This window comes from Perca flavescens, chromosome 22 (genome assembly GCF_004354835.1).
Source record: "Perca flavescens isolate YP-PL-M2 chromosome 22, PFLA_1.0, whole genome shotgun sequence".
NCBI lineage: Eukaryota > Metazoa > Chordata > Actinopteri > Perciformes > Percidae > Perca > Perca flavescens.
The window spans coordinates 23180175-23203044 of record NC_041352.1 but is presented as its reverse complement, the minus strand read 5'-3'; the positions used below and the strand labels follow the sequence as shown (position 1 = coordinate 23203044).

The window sequence follows — 22870 nt, the reverse complement described above, 5'->3', positions numbered from 1 at the left end:
ATCAGCTCTTCTTTTCATTATATGTAAAATAAATGGAGCTGTTATTGGCTAATCCAGTGAATTAAATACCTGATAAATCAAAGTAATAGTAGTGACGAAAATCTTTGATGGAAATCAAAGAATAGGCCATAAGTCAGGTCCAGCTCCTTCATTTACAACATTGCTCACAATGATGACACAATGAAATATTAAAAGAATAGCTACCTCAGTACAAACAATACAAACATTTCCATTGGTTAACACATTTCTATTGTCTTATGCTATACAGTATGTTGCCATGTTGGCCAACACTAGCTGGAAACCATCTAATTAACAAAGATTGTGAAAAGCTTGTATTTGCATGTTAACATCAGCTGTTAATTCTGGTTAAAGAGGTGCAACACAAACAGTTAATGGCAAGCTAACAAGTAATACACCTCAAATATCCCCTGACAGTAATGCAAACACACCAATACACTGATTACACCTGGTAGTTTTCAGTAATACTCTAATTGCCAAGATAAAAACACAGTTTTTATGTGCATTTACTCAAGTACTGTACTTATTCAAGGCACTTGTACTTTAGTCCACTACATTTAACCGCCAACTATAGTTACTAGTTACTTTGCAGATTCAGATTAGTAATACATAATACATTATGATGTATTATAATAGGTTATGTTACCTAGATTAGAAAAATTACTGGGATCAATTTTCATTCGTCATTCTGCATCAATAGTCCTTTTACTTTTGGCACTTTCAGTATATTATGATGCTTAAAATTCTGAATGCAGGACTTGTCACAGAGTATTTCTTCACAGATGTTATCGCTACTTTTACTTCAGGAAAAAAAGAATGAGTACATCTTCCATCATTGCAGCTGAGTTCCAATATGATAACCAATATGATAAAAGATAATATTCTGTACAGACTGTACTTTTTTTCTTTGAGTATTACATTGTGCAAGACTAACAAGTCAAGGGTTGGTTCATCACACTTCCTGTGAGCCCAGATAAACTGCAGACCGCAACATTTGGTTCAGACCCGAGTGTGAACACACAACGTCTGGTGCAATTTACAAGTGATAGCGAAACTGACGTCTCAAAGTGTCAAAGTGTATGTGTAATGCGTCCCAGCATTTTGGGTTTCCAGTTTAGGGAAAATGGCAGCAGTGCAACGAAAAAGACAGCTGTAAAGTTGTGATGCATATTAAAGGTCCCGTATTGCAAAAAGTCTTTTTTGGATTATAAAGCAGGTCAAGGTGCTATGTAAATACTGTGAAACTATCAAAACGCTCAATCCAGTATTCAGAAACTGCGCCTTTAAAGTGCTAATATTATGCTTTTTGTCTTTTCCCCTTTTCTTTATTGTGCTATATATCTTTTTGTGCACGTTACATGTTTACAAAGTAAAAAAGCCCAAAGTCCACCACAAAGGGACTTTTCCAACAGAAAACACTGTTCACAAACTGCTCCAAACAGCTCTATTGTAGTCCAGCCTTTACTTCCGTGGCGAATGTGCGTCACTTTGTAACATACATTATAATGCTCGCCTAGCTGTTAGCGTGGCACTCCCTGATACTCTGCAACTGACTAGCTAGCCGTACTTACTGTGCATGTGCAACTCCCAACAAAGATGGTACAGAAATGCGATGCCTCAATCTGTAGCTAAAACAGAGAGCTCAGCACACAGGGTGAACATTTTTTGAAAGTGTTTTTTGAAAATTAAACCACATAAACTTATTCTGGTACAACCTCTAAATACAATTATGAACCTGAAAATGAGCATAATATGAGCACTTTAAACTCAGGACTTCCATACGGTTGTAATGTCACAACTATACTATAAATATATATATATATATATATATATATATATATATATATATATATATATATATATATATATATATATATAGGAAGAAAGTGCCACTACAATGCTGTTACAAGTCATTCTCCAGCTGCAATAACGGTGCAGAGACATGAGAGCGCAGATGCGAAATACCCAGAAATGCTGACCAATCAGAGCAGAATGGGCTTTTTCGCGAGGAGGTTTTAACGTTAGGTATATATTCAGATAGTATAAGAAAAATTATGTTTTTTTTTTAACATTAAAGCATGTAAACATGTTCTAGTAGAAACCACCAACATACATGTATGAACCTGACAATAAGCATGATATGGGACCTTTAAATGTATGATACAAATAGCAATGCAGCTTTTTAACCTGCCACCCATCTAGTATTTCTAGCTTAAAACACACGTGACAGATTTATAAATCTGTCACGCTAATTAAATGCTGGACTGGAGCGGACACATAATCCTAATTGGGAAGTCAAGATGAAACCATGACTACTGCTTAATGTTTGGTCATACCAACCTGATTAGCCTTTGCGTTCTCACACACAAATGTCTCGTAATTGGTGGCGAATGTTGGAGCGTTGTCGTTGACGTCCAGCACTCTGATGTAAACAGGCACACGGCTGATTTGGCGTGGGTTGTCTAGGAAACAGAAAGGTGGGAACAGTGAATTTACACAGATAATTATTTCTCCACCTAAGAAAACTGTCATAGTACATGAGATGTGTGGCATTTGCCTGTTTCCATGCACACGGTAATGCAAGTGGTGTTAGACAACAGTATAATTGTGATATTATACAAATTATGTGACATGTAAATGACTATAAATAAATGACATAAATAAATAAAATTAAGGTTAACACATGTCTTAATTAGTCTCTACTTGCACTCCACAAAAAGTATTTTCCTTACATGAAAATTTAGCACAACATGGTATATTTCAGCAGCACTAATTTCATCATTAATCAACAGACATCTCAGACTCTGCTCTGAGTATATTTGCATATGTCCTTTGCATAGTTGCACTCAAGTTTTAAAGGAAACAGTTTGCACACTTTACCATACAACTGTGACATGTACATTTAATAACTTATATTCACTTTTTTAATTTATATTTCTTTCTAATTATTCTTATGTTCTTTATTGCACACTGGCTCGTTGGCACTTATTGAACATATTGAAGGAACGTGAAAAATAAAACTCAACAAAATTTGTGATAGTAAAACAGCGAAACTTATCACTTCTTGTAGATGTTTCACATTAAAAGTCTACAAGGAAAGTGGAAGAATTATAGTGTTTCAGCTACTGGAAATGGCTCATTATGTTAATCGTGTTAAACATGTGTTAGAAGTGTTAGGTGTCATTAACATTAACGTAACAATGACATCACATCTTGAACAGTATATGTTTCACATAAAAAGTCTACCAGGAGCTCAAAGGGCACAACACATGTTGGCTTTTAAGGCCCTGACACACCAACCCGACGGCTGACCGTCGGCAGAAAAGGCAGTCGGACTGATCAGTCGGCTCCCCGAGGTCCAAAAAGTGCCTTGGAACACATCCAAGCGACGCTTACTTGAGCGTACGTTCTGCGCGTGCGCGAGACACAATACAAAAAATGAAAACCGGAAATGACGAACGCGTCAGGTGGGTCTGGCTTCTCCAGCTGACTGATAATGGCGACTTGTTCGAAATACTCTTATTTTACGAAAATAGTTCACTGAAACGTGTTTCTGAAAACATTTTAAGCGAGAAATAGGCCGTGCAGTTGCTGAATCTGTCTTCATTTCGGATCGACAAAGGTCAGTTTAAAAGATTTTCGTCAGATTTTGAGAGGCGGTTGTCACTCATCCCGCTCGCCATTTTCGGGTTAGCACTCCACCAATCAGATTGGTCGTTAACTCCAACTGCCCGCCCTCCGACCCAGCAAGTCAGGTCGGCCAAATGAAGGCCGACGGCCCCTCCGACGGACGCTGGCACGGAACACACCAAACAGACTGTCCGATGGCCGATAATCGGTTTGGTGTGTCAGGGCCTTTAAGGTGTAACTGCAGGAGTTGTTGTTTAATTGACATTAACGTAACACCAAGGCAAGACAAAGGCAAGACAAAATGAATTAGTCGACCAGTGATAAAATGCAGCAGGTTGCTAAGTTCAACATGAGATTGTTGTTGGTCTAATGGAAACAAAGCTGTGGACCTTATACTGAATTTATCAAGACAACAAGTACACATGAAGGAAGTGTTGACTTTACAGTCAATTAAAACGAGAGCAGATCAGAGAACAGGGGTAATTTGTAAAATCACAATAACATGAAACATTAGTATTAAAAGTCTAATATCGGTCTATTTAAAATGAAAGACCCCAGCCATGTTTTGAAAGTTTACGGCATTCTAGAGCAACTCTGGTGGAGACCAATCCAGCCAATACTGGCTGAACTGGCAGTGACTGTTCTCTACAAAACATCCTTTTGTCACTTCAACACAACAGTCAGAGGTTGGTATGAATTCCAAAAATCCAATTTGGCCAACAGAATAACAGGAAGTGGGTGAACAAAAACAGGTCTGCTTCCCGTCCTGCCTCACTTACTGAACTCTGTGGTGATGACGGAGATGTTGTGCCAGGCGCTCTCTTCCCTGTCCAGCTCTCTGAGGATGAACACTGACCCGTTGCCTGCATGGACGTTGAACATCCTGTCCATGTCTGTGCGCCGATCAATAGAGTACCTGCTCAAAACACACATACAAAGATAGACTTCTAAACTTTGTCCGGCTGTGTGGAAGTGTGCCATATTCCCTAGTGGAGGGATACAGAGTACAGTCACATTTACAGCGTTTCTCAGGTGTGTCCGGAGTGATAGTGCTCACATTTACTGGTGAGTCTCAGTTAAATTGACATTCTGTGTGGGTAGAAGGGTTTCAGTAGGCAGGAGGCAATCAAAACAAGTTTGAATATGCATGATGGACTTGTCTGCACTCTGCCATAATTTCCTTACTTTGCTATTCATACCACACAAGAACGCATTAAGAAAAAGATAAATTTTAGCATTAATCCAAGCAGTGGTTTGCCCTCACAAGAAAGGGTAAATTTGTTGAATAGAACTAAATTAGTTTTTTACCTGCACAAATGAGCCAAACTACAGGAGGTAAATAACCGCTTCTAAACATTTTTAGACTACTTTTTACAGGGTCACTTTACACATATGCGAAATAACACATTTTCTCATTTACCCTTTGTGTTATCTAACCATGCAGATGGTTTCAGGTTTGCGTGCACAACTTTAAACATATCCGCCTCTGAAGCATCTGCCACCACACAAATACAGTGGTGTATGGAGTTTCACGTGTGCAGCTCAAAATACTAACTCAACAGCTGTATCCTTTAACAGAAACAATGTACTAGTAACTTTGGCTAATCCACACACCTCACTGTCAACATGGTTTACAAGGACCATTTCTTTCATATAGAGTAGGAGGTCTTATCCAGCTTTACCACAGTATTGTTTCTAGTAGATGCTGCTGTCACTCTCAGGTTGATTGGCAGGTCTTTTACAGATTCTCGCAATTGCTTTGACACAACCCTCAAATGAAAAATTCTCCCTCAAATAAATGCATTCATGTTGGATTTCACACAGAATACAAATGTCTTGAACACAAAACGAAACCATCTGCATGACTAGATACAACTAGAGGTAAGTAAACCAGCGTGATTTGGGTGAAGTAGTCTCGCATTGCCAGTTCTCCACAGCGCTGCAGAGGACGCTAGGCGCCGAGCGGAGCCACGGTGTCACTGCAATATAGCCTCGGGAAGGAACTTGTTTTGGTGGAACATGTGTACGTTCAAAAGTTGTTTTAGTCGTGCAACAGAAAACTCAGATTGGACAGATAGTCTAGCTAGCTGTCTGGATTTACCCTGCAGAGATCTGAGGAGCAGTTAACCATAGTCCTTAGAAATTGACCGGAGTTTCAAATTACAACACAAAGAAAGCGGAAGGTAACGGGACACCCGAAAACGGACATCCGAAAAGAGTGACATCCGCCGAAATTTCCGGCAGAACGAGAGCAATCCTGGAAGTGGAACGTCGGGGATATAGACTATGGGTGAAGTGACCCGTTAACATATATGGTATACTGTCTTGCATGGGGCTAACAATCTTGAATAGTCCTGTCTTGTGTTCATGATGGATTTATGTAAGTGTTTGCAGTCCCACGGACACACATACTGTATACACACAAGCGAGTCAACAGGTTATCCAGTCGTGTTGTTTTTCTCTGCTTCTTAGACTACTGTGATATATCAGTGTGTTAATGGAGTAGCAGGCATCACGAGGGCCAGCGTAAGAGGGAGGAGATCCCCGAGGGGAGACTATGAACCCAGTCTCTCAATGCATCGCCGCACTTCCCCCCCAGCCCCTCCCCGTTGCTTCTCCTGCATCAACTATTTTAGTGTCTTTATCTAAACACTCCCTCCTCGTCTCTGCCTGCCTCTCCCTTCCTCCTACTACCTCGCCGGCCCCCGACAGTAACTCTAACCTCGTTAAATCTGCGTCAGCCGCGGGCTTTACTAATTGCTTTTCTAATATTCCCAATAATTCAGCTGGCTGGGCCCAACCCTTCCCCTGATTAATGACAGAGAGATACCAGCGCGCCTCGTCCTGACCGGGCACCCAAAGTGCTGCTCTCAGCATGCAGGCAGCTGGCTGGATGGGAGGCCAAGCAGAAGGACATGTAGGGTTACAGAAATGTTAGTGATCAGCGGGTTGGGACATATATCCTCTTCGCTCCCTACAGAAGCTACACGACCGGCTGGTTTGCCACAGTATTTTCAGAAGATATTCTTCAAGAACAAGAGTTAGTGGAAATCTAGCAAAAGTATTGATTTGGAGAAAGATGTCGAGCTTGACCTGGGCTATATTTGGGTGAAAGTTTTTAAGGTTTCATATAATGGTTGTTTCAACAACATTTAAATGACTATATTGCAATGCAAAGCAATTCCTAGCTACATTTGGAAATATATTCATGTAAATGGTGTTGAAAAGCTGTTTAATGGAACCCAGTTGACATGCATGCAGACATCTTTGCTTACTGAGGGATTTGTGTTTACATCCTGCCATCCATGCCATTAATGTGCTCACGTCTGCATGTGTTGTGGTGAGCTAATAAAAATAACCGTCTCAGTGACTTGCTCATGCCAGGCAGCCCCCAGGCTGCCCGGGCCCTCCTCTTCCAATGTATGGGTTTAAATGCCACAGGGTAGCTACCTTCTTGATGATGGGCGATAAAAGAGAATGATATCATATTTGAAACCTGCAATAAAGTGGTGGAACTTCAACCTTGAGAGCCAACTCCCTTAGTGCATCATAAAAATGAAAAAGTCTTTGAGAAAGAGTGGAAGACGCAGCCTCACACCCCACTGCCATTACTCCTGTTTAATAGAATACTTGCATAATTTGGAAATCTCCATGAAATAAGTGCTGTAAGTGAACTTTTGTCACAGTTCAGCATTTGGTATTTTAATGCTGCTTATGGCTGAAAATATTAGCATTTTGCATTTTTTTTTTCAAATAACACACTATTTCTGCGAGAAAATTGTGAAATATCTTCTGGTATTCACATATGTGTTTTCAAAACAAAAAAAGCTGAAAGAAATACTGAATTCAATGTTATTCCACACAGAAATCCAAACAATGGCCTGGACAATTTAACTGGCACCTTTTTAGGAGTTGCAAGAAACTGTTGGATTTCAAGCAGGTGATTCATCTTGAACACACCTGGGGTAAATCACAGTGGCCTACAAGCCAATTATCACTCATTCAACCAGTTTAAATGGAAGAAAGTACTCATTGTGCCGTTTAGAGAAAAGAAAAGAAAAAGCAGAGAATTGTCTGAGGAGGCCAAACAGAAAATCGTAACCAAGCATGGACAATCTCAAATCAACCATGCCCAATGTTATCAAGAAGTTCCCATGGTACTGTAGCCAACCTATCCGGAAGAGGACGCAATAGAAAGGTTGACCAAAGATTGTAGCAAAGGATTGCTTGAATAGTGGAGAAAGGACCTTGGACAACTGCAAAACAGATTCAAGCTGACCCAAGTAGACATAAAGTATAACCATTTCAACTCGCACCATCCGTTGCCAACTCAATGAAAGGGGGTTCTATGGTAGGAGACCCAAGAGGAGCCCACTGCTGAGAAGGACACACAAGAAAGCCCAGCTGGCATTTGCTAAAACACACCTGAACAAGCCAAATTCCGGAAGCTTTTTGGTAAATCGCACTAAAGCCACTAAAGCCTTCAAAGAAAACAACATTGAGGAGGTTCCCTAGCGCACAACCTCAACATCATCGTTCTCCGCCACTCCCTCTGTTTGCTGATTGGACCCCCAAAAATTTGGCTGGCGAAAACCCAAGACTATACCACAAACCCAGATGTAGTAGTGAAGGGAAATGAAAATTGAGCCTACGTACGTAGGAGGGCGGAGCCAGGCTAGTTTATTGGTGTTTTGGTGTTGCTTTGCTGCCTGGTTGCCTTGAATCTGTATGTGGCATTATGACTTCAGGAGATTGCCATGGTATGTTGGAGCGCAGTGTTCCCCCCAGTGTCACAAAGCTGCATCTCTGTTGAAGGACATGGGTCCTCCAGCAGGACAATGACAAAAAAAGCAAATATCAAATAGTACCCAGGAATGGTTAAAAAAAACAACACTGGACTGTTCCAAAGTGGCCAGTAATCAGTCCAGATCTGAATCGGAGTGGCGTGGAAATCACATTGAAGTCTATAAAAAAGCAATTGACAGCTGTTATTTTCTTCAAAGGCTGTGCGCTTGAATATGAAATCTACTGTACGTGAACCATTGAAGTCTATGATGATTTATGTACACAGTCTTGTACCTTTGCCTTTCTTGAATCAAATCAAATCATCAAATGATTTAGGGTGATTCATCTTGTGGCCGGTTGGCTTGGTTCCAGGCTTAACACTCGTATTAGCATTTTCTAACACGTCAATGGATGAATTATATGGGGAAAATCCAACACTTTTGAGCTCTATATTGCTAAAATTTAGAAAGTAATATCTACATAAATAGTTCTCCCATGCAGTCCAAGACCACGTTAACGCAATATATGCCGTACACAGAAAAATGTATCCAAAATGTCACAATTAAAGAAATAATTCCTGCAATTTAGACTCTAAATATTTATATCTGTGATTTACTTAGTAGCTTCTCCCTGATCTTTTGCCCATATCCGTGCATCTCACGGCCTATCCCACATTAAGGAAATAGGCCATGAGAGGCACTGGTATGTGCTCCCTGATACGTGATGTGGTCCAGTACCTGACGAGACTATTTTTGTCGTCAGGATCGGAAGCGCTGACAGAGCCGATGACGGTGTTCCTGGCTGCGTCCTCTTTGACCTCCATGACGTAGCTGGTGCGCTCAAACACCGGCGGCTCGTCCACGTCCTCCACGATGATCTTGATGGTGGCCTCGTCCCTGAAGGGGCCCACCGAGAAGAAGCGAGGGTTGATGTGGGAATTTTCCACCTGAATACGGAGAATGTACTGACGCTTCCTCTCAAAGTCCAGAGGCTGTAAAATAGAAACAAAATATCTGTGTGAGCCATTTAACATACTGTGACTTCACTAGGGCTGGGTATCGTTCAAAACCTTTGGATACTGTTACCGGTAATGATACAGTGACTTCGATACCGGTTCCAAAATGAAACTTTTTCGATACTAATTTTATAAAATCCATTATAACAAAAAAATTACAACATTATGACACAAATCTTATTATTTATGTTTAAGCTCCTATTACGTGAGAATGTACAGTTTTTCCTACATGTCTCTGCGACTTGTAACATTAAACAACCAATAACAAACATTATTAGATCTTGGTAGAAGCATGCTGCATGCTTATTGGCTCATTGACGTTGATGAGATTTTCTGCTTAGGTATAGACATTGGGTATTGAATGACAAGGCGTTTTTCGATACTCGATACTATAAAGGCAATTCGTCTGGGCCTAAAAAGTGTTCAGTTTGTTACCCAGCACTAGACTTCATTTGTTTCTTTGTTTTCATGAATTAAAAAGAAAATTCCCCTCTGCCGTTTTGTTTGTCCCTTAAAGTTTACTTTTAAACACTCATTTGTATGCAGCGACACGTTCAGCTGTTGATTTCAGAAAAACTAATATCCATTCAGAGCATCCTGCCACATTTAATTTCAGGTCAGATTGGGATTTTATTCATTAAACTGGCAATCTTTTCCAGAGCATCGTCTAATGAGCGCGTGTGAAGGGGCTCAGTGTCATGTTCAACGACACTAACAAGACTGTTGATGGACACACATGGGCTGCTCCATAGATCAGACCTGTGCTCTTTTGGACATGTAAAGGCCTTTCATTAACTACTGCCACATCCTGAACAATGTGACTGATGTGGCATTTGGGTGGAAAACTAACATGACAACAACTTGGTCGGGGTTAATGTACAAAAAAAGAAGGTATTTTTAGCCAGGGAATCTGCTTGGACAAAGCAGTATTTTATTGTTTTAACTAGACAGTGTATTTTCTTTTTTTTTACTTTCTGTTTCTTTAGGCAGAAACAAAGAGGTGCCAACTTCTTGGATGTTTGTGCTTTTTAACTTCCTGATCCCTGCCACACTACAAAACAATCAATCAAAGTTGTTTCTCGATGTCTGCTGGGTGACATCTGTTCATTTTGTCTTTTTGTTAAATGAAAAGATCAGTGCATCAGATAAGTATATAAGCAACAGAGAAAATATTGCGATATGGAGAGTCAGTGGATGGTGAGTCTTTGGTGTGCTGTTCAATTCAACCGCAAGATGGAAAATATGAAATTGTAATGCAAGAAAAAAAAAATCCATGGCTTTAGTTTGTAAGGAAGTATCAAGGTTGTACATGTTTTCTTAAATTTGAATCTATTAATGGCGAAGGATTAAAAAGAACTAAAACCTACATATTCTGTTGAAGGACACATCTGTTGAGCACCACTACATCTACGTTTATATTTAAGGTGAGTAGCTCACATTGAATAGATGATAGTAATAAAGCATTCTATGAATATAACTAATAGAAATGGCCTCATTTTGTGGATGTATATTTATGCTTCTGTTGGTATACATGCTTTCATCCTACCCATTTGTTTGCTTAAAATGAAGCAGCTTAGTTATTTTTCATGTGTGATCGCCTATAATCCTGCATCGAGTTTACACTGCTTTTACAGCCTATAATTTATGGACTGCACACAATGATTACTGGCCTGATTCCTGCACGATTGCTAATGTTTTCCATCCTTGGGCATTTCAGCGCAGGTTGGTGGTATGTTTTTTGCTTTTATGTTCCTTTTTCTGAACTTGTTTTTTTGAAGTTGTCGCCACTGAAGGTATCCCCCCATTGATGGGAATAATTGGGGAGCGGAGCACTTTAATGAATGTGCAAGGAGCAGCTGAATCAGAGTGAGCTGCCTCGCAGGCGCCTTACTGTACATATTAAAGGATGGCGGGTCCACGATCGTTGGAAACAGCCAATGAAAGCACGGAAAAGTCCAGCTGGAACGAGCAGTTTTTTTGAAGCCATGAATAATAACATAATTTGAGTCGGTGGTTTTCGCCGTTTCGTGTTGAGGCGGGTGGGGTGGGGCGCACCTCAATGGGGAGGAATAAGCTGCTTTGAAGGACCAGTACAAGCGGAGATGGGACACACTCCAACTTGACAAGCCCATTTAATTAGTAGGTTCAGAATTAGGGCATGCTCACTCCCCCACACGCTCTCTGCCCGCACACCACATCCAACAGCACTGCCGCGGCTACAAAAGGCAATTATGTCATCGTCCACTTAATGATGGCATGATGGAAGCGATCAATCGGAAGCTGCAGAGAGGGCGCTTGATAAGGCAACCGCCAGATTCTGTCGAATACATCAGAAATACCCCACAGCACACTGCTGAATGCTGCGATCCATCCTGAGCGTCAATATTTCTGCTTTGGTCTCAGCTCAGAGGAAAAGAAAGAATCTCACTTAAAACACATGTACTGGGTGTGTAGGCGAGTGTAAGTTGAAATCTAATAACTCTACTGTCTTTTCTATGGCTGTCAGAGCGTATGGAAATTAAAAAGTTTCTATCACTTTCTTCTTTATTGAGTGCTGTTCATTGTGTTGTTTCCCCTTTTTTTTGGCCCAAATGAGAAGTGTGATGCTCATAAGCAACAATGTAGGTTTGGTTGGTGGATGAACAATACAAACACCCAATACAAAAGTGTAAATGTTATTTCCTACACTTAGTTCAATCAATCTAGCAAATAATACGTTATGACTTTGTTATGCTGTCCATAATAATATAATGACTAATAATTGCAGGCTAACAATAAAGCAAAAAAAAAAAATCATGCTGGTTTAATTGCTGCATTAATAATGCTCTAACCTGGGGTGGCCTAGCTCACCCAGTAAGAGCGTATGCCCCATGTTGGCTGAGTCCTGCAGCGGAGCAGCGTTCAAATCTGACCTGCTGCCCTTTGCTGCGTGCCATTCCCTATCTCTCTCCCCTTTTTATATCTATCCACTTTCTAATAAAGGGAAAAGCCCCAAAAAAGTATCTTAAAAAAATAAATAATGCCCTAACCCTACTTAAAATCATTGTTAGTGTCATTCATCGATCACCTGATATTATGAGAGAAAATGTATTTGTGTGGTGGTTATTTTTTTCATCCATTCATTCTGTAATTACCTCTCTACTGTATATAGTAGTTTTCATGCCAGAGTCCGCCAGTATTCAAATGGCCTTCATACACTTAACGGGTTCACAGGAAACGTGTGCTGCTGCTTCATATAAAGGGGGCTTTGAATGTGAACCAGTCACCAGAAACGCATTCATCATAGCAGTTAGCGCCTACTGTGATCATTCATCGAAAATATGTCCGAAAAACAAGACATGGTCATTTTCGGGCGAATCAGTTCTAAACATTGCAGGATTCCAGAAAAAGAAGGAGCAGCCACAGGGAGCTGTTAGATGAAGAGCTGCGGGCTGCACACCTCCTACTCTTCAGCAAGGTAACAAACTTGACAGCGTCCTGCTGGTGTGTGGAAAACTTTGCGCGTCGTGTGCAGCATGAAATCGGATTGCGGTTGCTCATGGCCTGACGGAAAAAAGGTCGATTATTGAGCGACTTCTTTATTAGAACTATGCGAGTTTGTTTGGCTGAGCAGAATGCTGATATGTCAGTTGCTCTTCGGTTGTATTTCTGACAAAGAGAAAACTACACCATTGCCGATAACACCTCTCACAGAAGTGTTTTTATGGATCGTACTGCAGTTCTAGGCAAGATGGGGCAACCCGATTGGTTGAGGTTAGGCATTGGCCTGGAGGAGTTAAGGTTAGGATAGCTGATTGTTCAGGGCATAGGACCTGGACAAATGGGGCTCCGTTGCCACCGCGCGAGCATGGAAGCCTGGCCAATCGTAGAGCGTGTATGCAATTGAAGGGCGGGTCTTGTCTAGAACTGCAGTGGGTTCCATAATAGCGCTTCACAGAACACCAACGGAGAGTCTCTGACCTTCCTCAGCACGATGACACCGTCCTGCGTGCTCCTATTGGTGGAGATATCAAACATGCCGGGGCCGTCGCTCCCAATGATCCTGTAGTCCATCTCCGCGTTCTCGCCGATGTCGGCGTCCATAGCCCGGATCACACCCACCACAGACCCGAGCTCGGTGGACTCGGGCACTCTGAACTCGTAGACAGCTGCAGAGAAAGAATTGTATCTTTGTGATTTGCATGAAGAGATGTACAAAACAAGACAAAGTTAGGACAAGGAAAGTCTCGGGAGTGTAAGCAAGTCAGAGATTGAGCGTGTGAGCAGGGCCATGGCAACTGGGGTCCCGGCCCTGGTATTTCTTTTCATATTTCAGTTCCGAACTGGAACACTTATCTGAGATTTTAACCCTGCGTGAGCACAGCCAGTCTTTGCGGTCTTCTAACCAACTGGTTTTAAAAGTGCCGAAGTCAAGGTATAAACGGTTGGGTGTTCAGGCTTTTGCAGTTGTTGCCACGAGACTCTGGAACAAGTTGCCCCCTGATATTCGCACTATCACAGATGTAGCTCTTTTTAGGTCCAAACTCAAAACGTATCTGTTTCGTCTGGCCTTTAATACGTAGCAGTGGTGTGACAATTTCATTCTTTTGTGTAACCTTTTCTGATTTTACTGTTTTCTATGTTCATTCTTTCTATTGTATGACATGTGTTTCTGATGTTAAGCACTTTGGATACCTGCTTTGTAAAGTGCTATATAAATACATTTTGATTGATTGATTTTTGAGTTCTCCACACAAAGATGCAATTCTTTTACGATTATATCACAATTAAAGGCATAATCGAGAAGCATTAAAGCCATTAATTCCACCCGAGATTAATTTACAAAGACAAAGAGGATACAACACTGGCAAAAAAAAAAAAAAAAAAAAACCCCCCGCCCCCGACAAGCACCATAACCTGCAAACTTTTTATGACCCGGTTAGTGAAAAAAGAAAAGAGTGTAAGCGGGTGAGTCAGAGAGCAAAAATACAAGAGAGCAAGTCAGGGAGAAAGTGAGTCAGAGCCAATCAGAGAGCAGCAATATACGAGCCAGCCGGAGAGAGGGAGAGTGTGAAACGGAGAAACCGTGTGGGAGATTTAGTGCTGCAACGTTCGTAGATCAGCTGTGGAGCAGCCATTTCATATGCGGTAAAACATATTTCATTTCCAAAACAGACATTTGGCCTTTCGCGTAAGTTGCTACAAGCAGTATTGACTCACTACTCAGAAGTTTAGGATGTAACATAAATTCTGGGCCAATTTACTCAACATAAATTAATTGCTTCTTCCTCTTCATTCTTTTTTTAGTTTGTAAGATGATTTCGTGGTTTGAGGCGGAAAAATTGATGGCTGCCTGTCGGCCGCAGCGGCCCCAGCTGCATCTCGTGTGCTTAAATAAATAGCTGGACGGCAGGAGGGAGCGGGCGTGATATACACACAGCCTGCGGAGACAAACAGCACTGACACGCTAATAAAACATGCTGACAGTGTTTTGGCAACGCCTGAGTCGGCAGGTCTCTGTGACGCTTACACACACACACACACACACACACACACACACACACACACACACACACACATATACACACACACAGAAGAAAGCGACGCACTACGTGAAGGTTTCCCTAGGCTAACAGGTATTTAGCATCGGGTGGAAAAAAAAAAAAAAAGAGGCATCACTCCGGCAGACAACAATGATATCGCTTCCTGACACTCTACCTCCTCTTGGTGTCCCATTACAATATCTCTTCCTCTTTTCTCCCTCTTTCAACCTTGCCCTCTCTCTGTCTCCCCGCCACCCGCCCCCCCCCTCCATCACAGGCTGTCTTTCTGTCGTCTGAATCACTCTTCTTCTTTCTTCCTCTATCTTCCCCTCCTGTCACCTCCTCCATCCCTGTTGTATCCATCTCCCTCCCTCCTCTCACTGTTCATTCATTGGTGCAGGGGCTGAGATGACAGTGTCTGCCCCCGATATGATCCGGCCGCCATCACCGTTTGCCAGATGCACGAGAGGAAGTGATACGGGTAGGAGGAGGAGGGGAGGGGGGTGGGGGAGAGTAGAAAGGGAGACAGTGTGTGAGACTGAAAGTGAGTAGGAAGGGAGTAAAAAGGGAGGACTGATGATTGATGCCTGAGAGGGGTAACAAAAAGAGGGGGGAAATGCACCAAGGACAGTTGGAGCACTGAATTGAGAACATTGGTTTTATGGAGTAAAAGGCAGCAGAAGAAAGACTTAATAGCATGAGATGGACAAAGAGAGAGGAAGAGTAAGGGGGATAAAACCCAGAGAATGTACTCTCCTCATTTAATAGGGATTACAGGGCTGATCTGATGCACTTTGCAGGACCCTTCGCTCTGTCATATGGCTCTATATTTAATTATTCGCTGCCTTTAAGAGGTCCCGCCTTAGTCGCACAAAACCCAGAGCTCCCTGCAATAATCCAAATTCATTTTGAAACTGACACCAGATGGGGGCTGCCTGCTTGGCACTGGCTCACACCGACAAGTGGTTTTCATGGGCTATGTATTGGTCACTCTGTGTGTGTGTGTGTGTGTGGGTTCCAGAAGGCTGTACTCACTCTTGGTGAAGCGTGGCGGGTTGTCGTTCACATCCGAGAGGGTGATGCTGACCGTGGTGGTACCCGAGAGCCCGCCCATCTGCCCGGCCATGTCTTTAGCCTGGATCACAACCTGGTAGTTTTCTTTCACTTCTCTGTCCATGCCAGGCAGGGCTGTCTTGATCAGTCCTGAGGAGAAATAACACAGATTTATAGTGAGAGTTTATTTAAAAAGAACATCCACCTATGTGGATATTTAATAGTCTGGTCAGGTCAAGTGTATTTATACAGCCCAATCAATCCCGAGTGTGTCTCAGAGGGCTTTACGACCTGTAGAATAAACACTTTCATTTTCTTTGTTTCAAAATGTATAAAAAAAAATAACAATTGACTTGAAACTACCTGCGGTGGACAGAAAATTAATCACATATTAGAGTAGTCGATGGATCTTTTCAGTCATTTTTCAAGCCAAGAAATTACAATGTGAGAATTTGCTGCTTTTCTTAGTCAAACATCACAGTGAACTGAATATCTTTCGGTTGTGAACTGTCGGTCAGGTAAAACCTCGGGCTGTAAGAAGATATAATGAGCATTTCTTTTTACATTTTCTTTTACATTTTATAGACAAAATGATCAATCGACCAACCAAGAAGATAATCGGCAGACTAACTGATTAGGAAAATAATCATTAGCTGCAATCCTAAAAGAATGAATCAATGTTATGTGTTAGAAGCTGAAAATTGCAGCACAAAACTTTTAACCACTTGTGTCTTTTTGCTTAGAGAGACTCATCATCATCAGCGGCTCATTTAACTCTTTACCTTCTATAACTGAAAGCATTTTCTGAGATGTGCTCAGCACAAGAGGACCTTGTGACCACGTTGACCCTTTAACTGCGGTCGACAGCGCCATTTTGTAGCGGCAAAAATAACTTTCGGGTGTGCCGGAACATGTGACCTGGGTCAGTTTAAACCTAGTCTATATCTGTGACGTTCCGCTTCCGGGATTGCTCCGGTGCCGGCGGTAATTCCACCGAATGTCCCTCATTTTGGCCAGATGTCCGTCACCTTCCCCTTTCTTTGTGGACTATGGTTAACTGCTCCTCAGATCTCTGCAGGGTAAATCCAGACAGCTAGCTAGACTATCTGTCCAATCAGAGTTTTCTGTTGCACGACTTTTGAACATACACACGTTCCACCAAAACAACTTCCTTCCTGAGGCTATTTTGCAGCGGCACCGTGGCTCCGTCCAGCGCTTACCACCGCCCATGACGATTGTGATTGGTTTAAAGAAATGCCAATAAACCATTACACTTTTTTCTCCCATCCCGGAATGCTGTGTGGACTAGCCAGACCCTCCTCTGTGGCGCTGTGGAAGAAGGTCTGGCAAAGCGAGACTAGTTTAAACTTACTTCTTTAAAAAATTATGGGTATTCTTTATGGCTTAATTGTAAATAAAAACATATAAAAAACCCCCGGATGAGCTTAAATTATGCAATTTATCGGTTATTTTACAATGTACAGCTAGTTTTCTGTAACACACTCAGTTTGGGGTATAGCAGCTCTAAATGACATTAGATGACATTAGTACCATTGCAACAACAATAATCTAACCACGGGGTGCAAACAGCAGCAGTGCACACCTTAAATAAAGATGAATGAATGTTTAATATGAACAATAAACCAAATACCGGTGTATACAGTGCAAGTGCATGCAGCTGTAAGTAATGTACAGTAAGTGTAAGATGTACAGCATGAACAATAAACCAATCAAATAATGGCCAACTATTTTAATAATTAATGTATAATTTAAGCCATTTTTCAAGCAAAAATGCCTCTAAAATCCCCAATCATAGCTTCCTGATTGCAAATGTTTGCTGCTTGTCTTGGTTTTATGAATTGCCAACTTAATATCTTTGGGTTTGGGACTGTTGGTCTGACAAAACAAGGCATTTGAAGATGTCGCCTTTGACTTTAGGATCTTTTTTTAGACTAAATGATTAACTAATTCATCAAAACAATAATCATAATCATGACAAAACAAGGCATTTGAAGATGTCGCCTTTGACTTTGGGATCTTTTTTTAGACCAAATGATGAACTAACTCATCAAAAATAATAATCATAATCATGAATTGATACTGAAAATAGTTGTTAGCTGCAAATACAGTGTGTACACTACGAGTGAATTCAGTTATGATATGTGCAGTTCAAACAGAGCCAATAAATAGTCATCTTTTAAACTATGCAAGTGTGGCAGGTTTGTGTACAATCTTCAACCCGACATATGACATGAAGAGAAGTGGACTGCGTGTATCTTCACATCACTGAACACCCCGAACTAGCCCTTAAAATAAACCTGTCTGCATCAGCTCTATCGAATGAACGGTATTTCATTTTTCAGATTCATGCATCTACGGGCCAGATAATCGAACTACAAGGAACATTTTATTACTGAAAGGTCAGTTCTCTCGCTGAGTAAGTGCAGCGGCATGGAGCTCAGCGGTCACACAGGAGCACATTTTGGTGTCTGTGTTCTCATAATTTAACTGGCGAGTGGACCAAAGGGGCCACAGCGTATTCTTTGAATTTTCTACGCGTTACATTCGCTTCCAAAAGCCGTTCGGCATCATTTACCTAGCGCTTTTTGGAATTAAGACTGTTAATGTTCAGCCTTTCAAGTGCTGTGCAGTTGCTTACTTCTCCGCTCTGACACGTTAGATCTCCAGTTTGGAGTCAGGACGGAGGCTGAGTGAAGCGGTAATTGGCAGCGTATTCAAAAGGTGTGCTCCATCTCCCATCAGAGCCCCTCTTAAATCCTGTCTGCTATTACACGTTTGAATTTGAAGCAACAACAAAAAAAAAAGGAAAAACACAGGTGGGGGAGGAGGGGAGAGGCAGGCAGACAGACGTGGAGAGGGAGAATAAAGACGGAAAAAAAAAAACATTTCACCCTTACTGTAATGAACCGCTTTGACAAACTTCCAGTCTGAATAGATGATTCACTGCATGTCAAAAAATAACAAAGAAGGAGCGGCTGACATGACGCATCACTCAGGGTCAGATCACACATGCCTACGCTGTTCTAAAGGCCTTCCAACTTGCTCTTTTCTCTCTCCCCCCATACATATCGTGGTTGAAAAGGAAATGCAGGCACAATGCAACTTATGCAATTTATCTTACGGGCAAGACACTGTTAAGAGAACAGCGATCGTTTAGGAAAGGAAGCAAACGCATAGCCGCTTTATATAGCGGCATCACGCCCGCTCTATATCTCTGTCTACCTTTGTTGTTGCTTAATGACTACAATACACACACACAGAGGAGGAGAAGAGGAGAAACAAATCCTGCGTATAATGTGATGTCCAGGCATGTCTTTGTGTAAGAGGGGATGTCAGCTTACATACCACATGTGGGATAAACCATATTACTGTTAATCCCTCCGCTAATCTGCAAATGGCTTTTTTTTCTGTCGTTTCCCTTTTGTTTAAGCAAAAAAAAAAAAAAAAAAAAAAAAAAGACACGAGCGGGATGTGTTCCAAAGCGCACATTAATGATTAAAACTAGATTTTTGGGGTTGGTGATTTGCCACTCTCTCCACAATAAATCCCACTCGCCCATCGGTTTGCGAGAGGTCGCAGACATGTCGGCGTTTTTGGTTCGGTGTTAAGTACAACTCACAGCATTCAAGGCTTTATTTTGTTGATACATTGTTTTAATTTCCTTTCTCGGTAAAAGCTCAGCTTGCCTCCTTTATTTCTGCCTCAGCGATTTGTTATGTTTTCCCCGGAATGGCCACCTCCAGACGGAGGGGTGTAAACTTGTATGTAGGTGGAGAGTGCAGTGGCAGTAGCATTGTTAGAGCTGAAGGATGGAAGCTTTTCCCACCAAATAAATACTGAGGAGTTGTGTGCGCGATTCAGAAAGCAAACATCCTTTGTGGCTGCAGTGCATGCAGGTTTACTGAGGTTACACGCGGTTAGGAGACGTTCTAATCTTGGCCTTTTGATGGATTTTTCCTTGTATGGGTGCTACATTCTGGTATATCTCCAAAGAAGCTGCCGGCTCTTGATTCTGAAGGACACCAAGACATGATATCCACTTTCGATGTTTTAGACACACCTCTGTGATCAACTTTCACTGCTGCTGACATGGAAAGCTCTCAATGCTACAAAAATATAAAACTATAATGTAAATTATATAGCGCTTTTCTAGTCTTAACGACTACTCAAAGCGCTTTAACATAGTTCAGGAACCATTCACCATTAACACATATTCATACACTGGGGCTGAGGCTACCGTACAAGGTGCCCCCTTGCAGTGACTCTGAGGACCCCCTAGGGGTCCCGGACCCCCTGTTGAAGATCCCTGTCGTAAAGGATTTTTTCTTCAGGATACAGACAACCATTAGTAGAAAAAGTTGGTTCCTCTGCAGTGAACTTGATGTCACTTTCTACACTAGAAAGGAATAGCAACAACATGGAGGCATGCATACAAAGTACACCACCAACAGCTGTATATTGAGTACATTAAGAGTACTTTTTGGATTTGACTTTTTAACCTGACACTGACCGGTTTCTGGGTCCACAGAGAAGTACGGCTGCCCCTCCAGGATGCTGTACACCACCCTGGCGCTGTTCCCGTAGGTGGGGTCATCTGCGTCTATGGCTGTCACCTGAATTACAGAGGTGCCTGGGGAAAGAAGATTCATGACAATGATTTAGATCAACTCTTCAATACTGCTGAAAATTGCCTGCTGGATAATTGGTCAAGCTGATGCACCTTCTGATGAGGTGTCGGATCCTCTTTCCAATCACGCTCATGCAGAATGTGACTGATAATTTCTGTCCCTTTGCATTACCCAAACCAATCTTTATTCCTCGGCCACTTATACCCTTACACATGATTGATTTCCGCGGGTAATCGATAAGTCCTAATGTATTTTTCTAAGTATATCTCTCTAAGCATACAAGCGGCACCGATGCAAACCCCAAGAAGCCTATTAGTGCATCCACAGATCTGGAGTGTCTCTAAGAAGCCAAATATCTGATAGCAGACGGACGACTGTGATCCATTTTCTCTTCCACAGAGGCTGAAGCCCTGTTTCAGTAGAACAAAGGGAAACGGTTAGCCAAGTGCTACCTCCTAAATGGCGCCTTGCGGGGCCAAAAGTGTTGCCTCATTACATGCAGAAGAAAATTAATTGAGTAGAAATATTTAATGGCAAAGTGGTATAAATATAGAATTGTGCAATACAATGGGATAACGACCCCATGAAACTTCTCTAATTTGATGTCAGCTATGATCTGTAAGGGGTGAGAGGAGTGTTTCCCTCCTTTGAAATCAATGTATGGATGAAGAATATTGTGGGAAAAAAAAAGAAATCGTATGGACCAAAAAGCAGAGATAGAGAAAGACCACGGCTGTCTGATTTGATGTAAGTGAAAGTTCGGGAGGATTCCTCAGCAAAGTTCACCGAACCTTGATCACTAATACCTTTAACTAGGGAATTAGACTCAAAGAGGCTTCTCTGACATGGCGGCTTTTTAGAAAATATCACTGATCCACATCAGCCATCTCATCGCCGACTTTAAGCTTTTGAGAAAAGAATTTTCTGACAAACAAGTCAGGATTAATCCCAGTTTTGGTGCAGGGGGAGTGATTTAGCTTGACTGTAATCGTTCAGTTGTCAAAGGAGGGGCGCGTCAATGTCGTCCCAGCCTGAGAGTCCGAGAGAAGAATGTCAGAGCCGTGAGAGACTATAATAAAACTCAAAGTGGATGTCACATTTAAAGGGGCAGCGTCTCGACGCAGTCACTCGTGAACACATGCTCTGCCAAGCGGTGACATCACACCTCGGTTGTTGCCATGGGCACCCGTGTTGCCCTTAGATAAGTGCTGGCCTCTCTCTTGGGGTTGCTGAACCAAGTGACAACTCTGTCACATGTCTGGGCTGCAAGACCGATGTCCCTCAGTCCCCGAAGCTCCGCCGCAGCAGAACAGAACAGAGAGTTCAAACCATGTTTTCATGCAAGTATTGATTAGAAGCCTTTTCATATTGTTGATCTATATACATGAGGCCACTGTGTACTTTTAGACCAAGCTGGAGCCAAAGTGCAGGGTGAATTAAAGTTTAATTTGTTGCCGAATGAGAAGAAGAAAGGATGACACGAAACCCGCAAATGGTGCTGTCTAAGAAACTGCAGAAGTGGAATCTGCAATCGCTCACTGTGATGACACAGCTGACAATGCTGGTAATTAAATGAAATACAGTTTTTAATAAGATACAATATTGTATTTAAAAGATTATCTGCACCAGTGCTGGAACCGTCACAGAGACGCTTTACCTTGTTTATTCTCCGGTCATAAAACAGCGCCTAGTCTCATTTAATTAGCCGGGCGCTCTTTGTTGAGTCTGCATCATTATTATGATTGATAAAGTCCCATTGATCCAGTAAGACTGGCATTTTATAACATCTCTATCCTATTTGAATCATAAGCCTTTTAATCCAGCTCCTCACACACACACACACACACACACACACACACACACACACACACACACACACACACACACACACACACACACCTTTGTTTGTGTAAACACTTAAATATTGTGTGTTTTATGATCAATAAATATGATTTTACACACTAAATGCAACTCTCGTTGCCTGCTGTACACACACCAACCTAGTATTACTTATTCATTTTATATATTATTATATATAAAATGATTATTATATTATATATTATATATATTCATTTCCCTACATGGCAGACATATCTCAGGTGGGTGCTGTATGGTAATATGGGCCTAGTGAGTGACCTGCATTAGCTAACAATTCTGGAATCTAAACTGGTGTGCTAATCTGTTACACTGTATTAAAA

At 41.7% G+C, this 22870-nt stretch overlaps 1 protein-coding gene across 3 annotated transcripts in view; it reads right to left on the bottom strand.

Moving 5' to 3' along the window:
- Positions 1-22870, bottom strand: part of LOC114549130 (cadherin-6) — a 77395-nt gene that overhangs the window by 17647 nt on the left and 36878 nt on the right. For 2 of the 3 annotated variants that reach the window (XM_028569316.1, XM_028569317.1), the window contains exons 4-9: positions 20555-20674; positions 16006-16173; positions 13409-13596; positions 9171-9424; positions 4428-4564; positions 2359-2480 (exon numbers count right to left, since the gene is read on the bottom strand). In XM_028569316.1, the coding sequence (XP_028425117.1) occupies positions 2359-2480; positions 4428-4564; positions 9171-9424; positions 13409-13596; positions 16006-16173; positions 20555-20674 (989 nt within the window). Of the gene's footprint in view, positions 1-2358; positions 2481-4427; positions 4565-9170; positions 9425-13408; positions 13597-16005; positions 16174-18682; positions 18802-20554; positions 20675-22870 lie in introns of those variants that run through there. The other variant, XM_028569318.1, reaches the window with a different exon arrangement.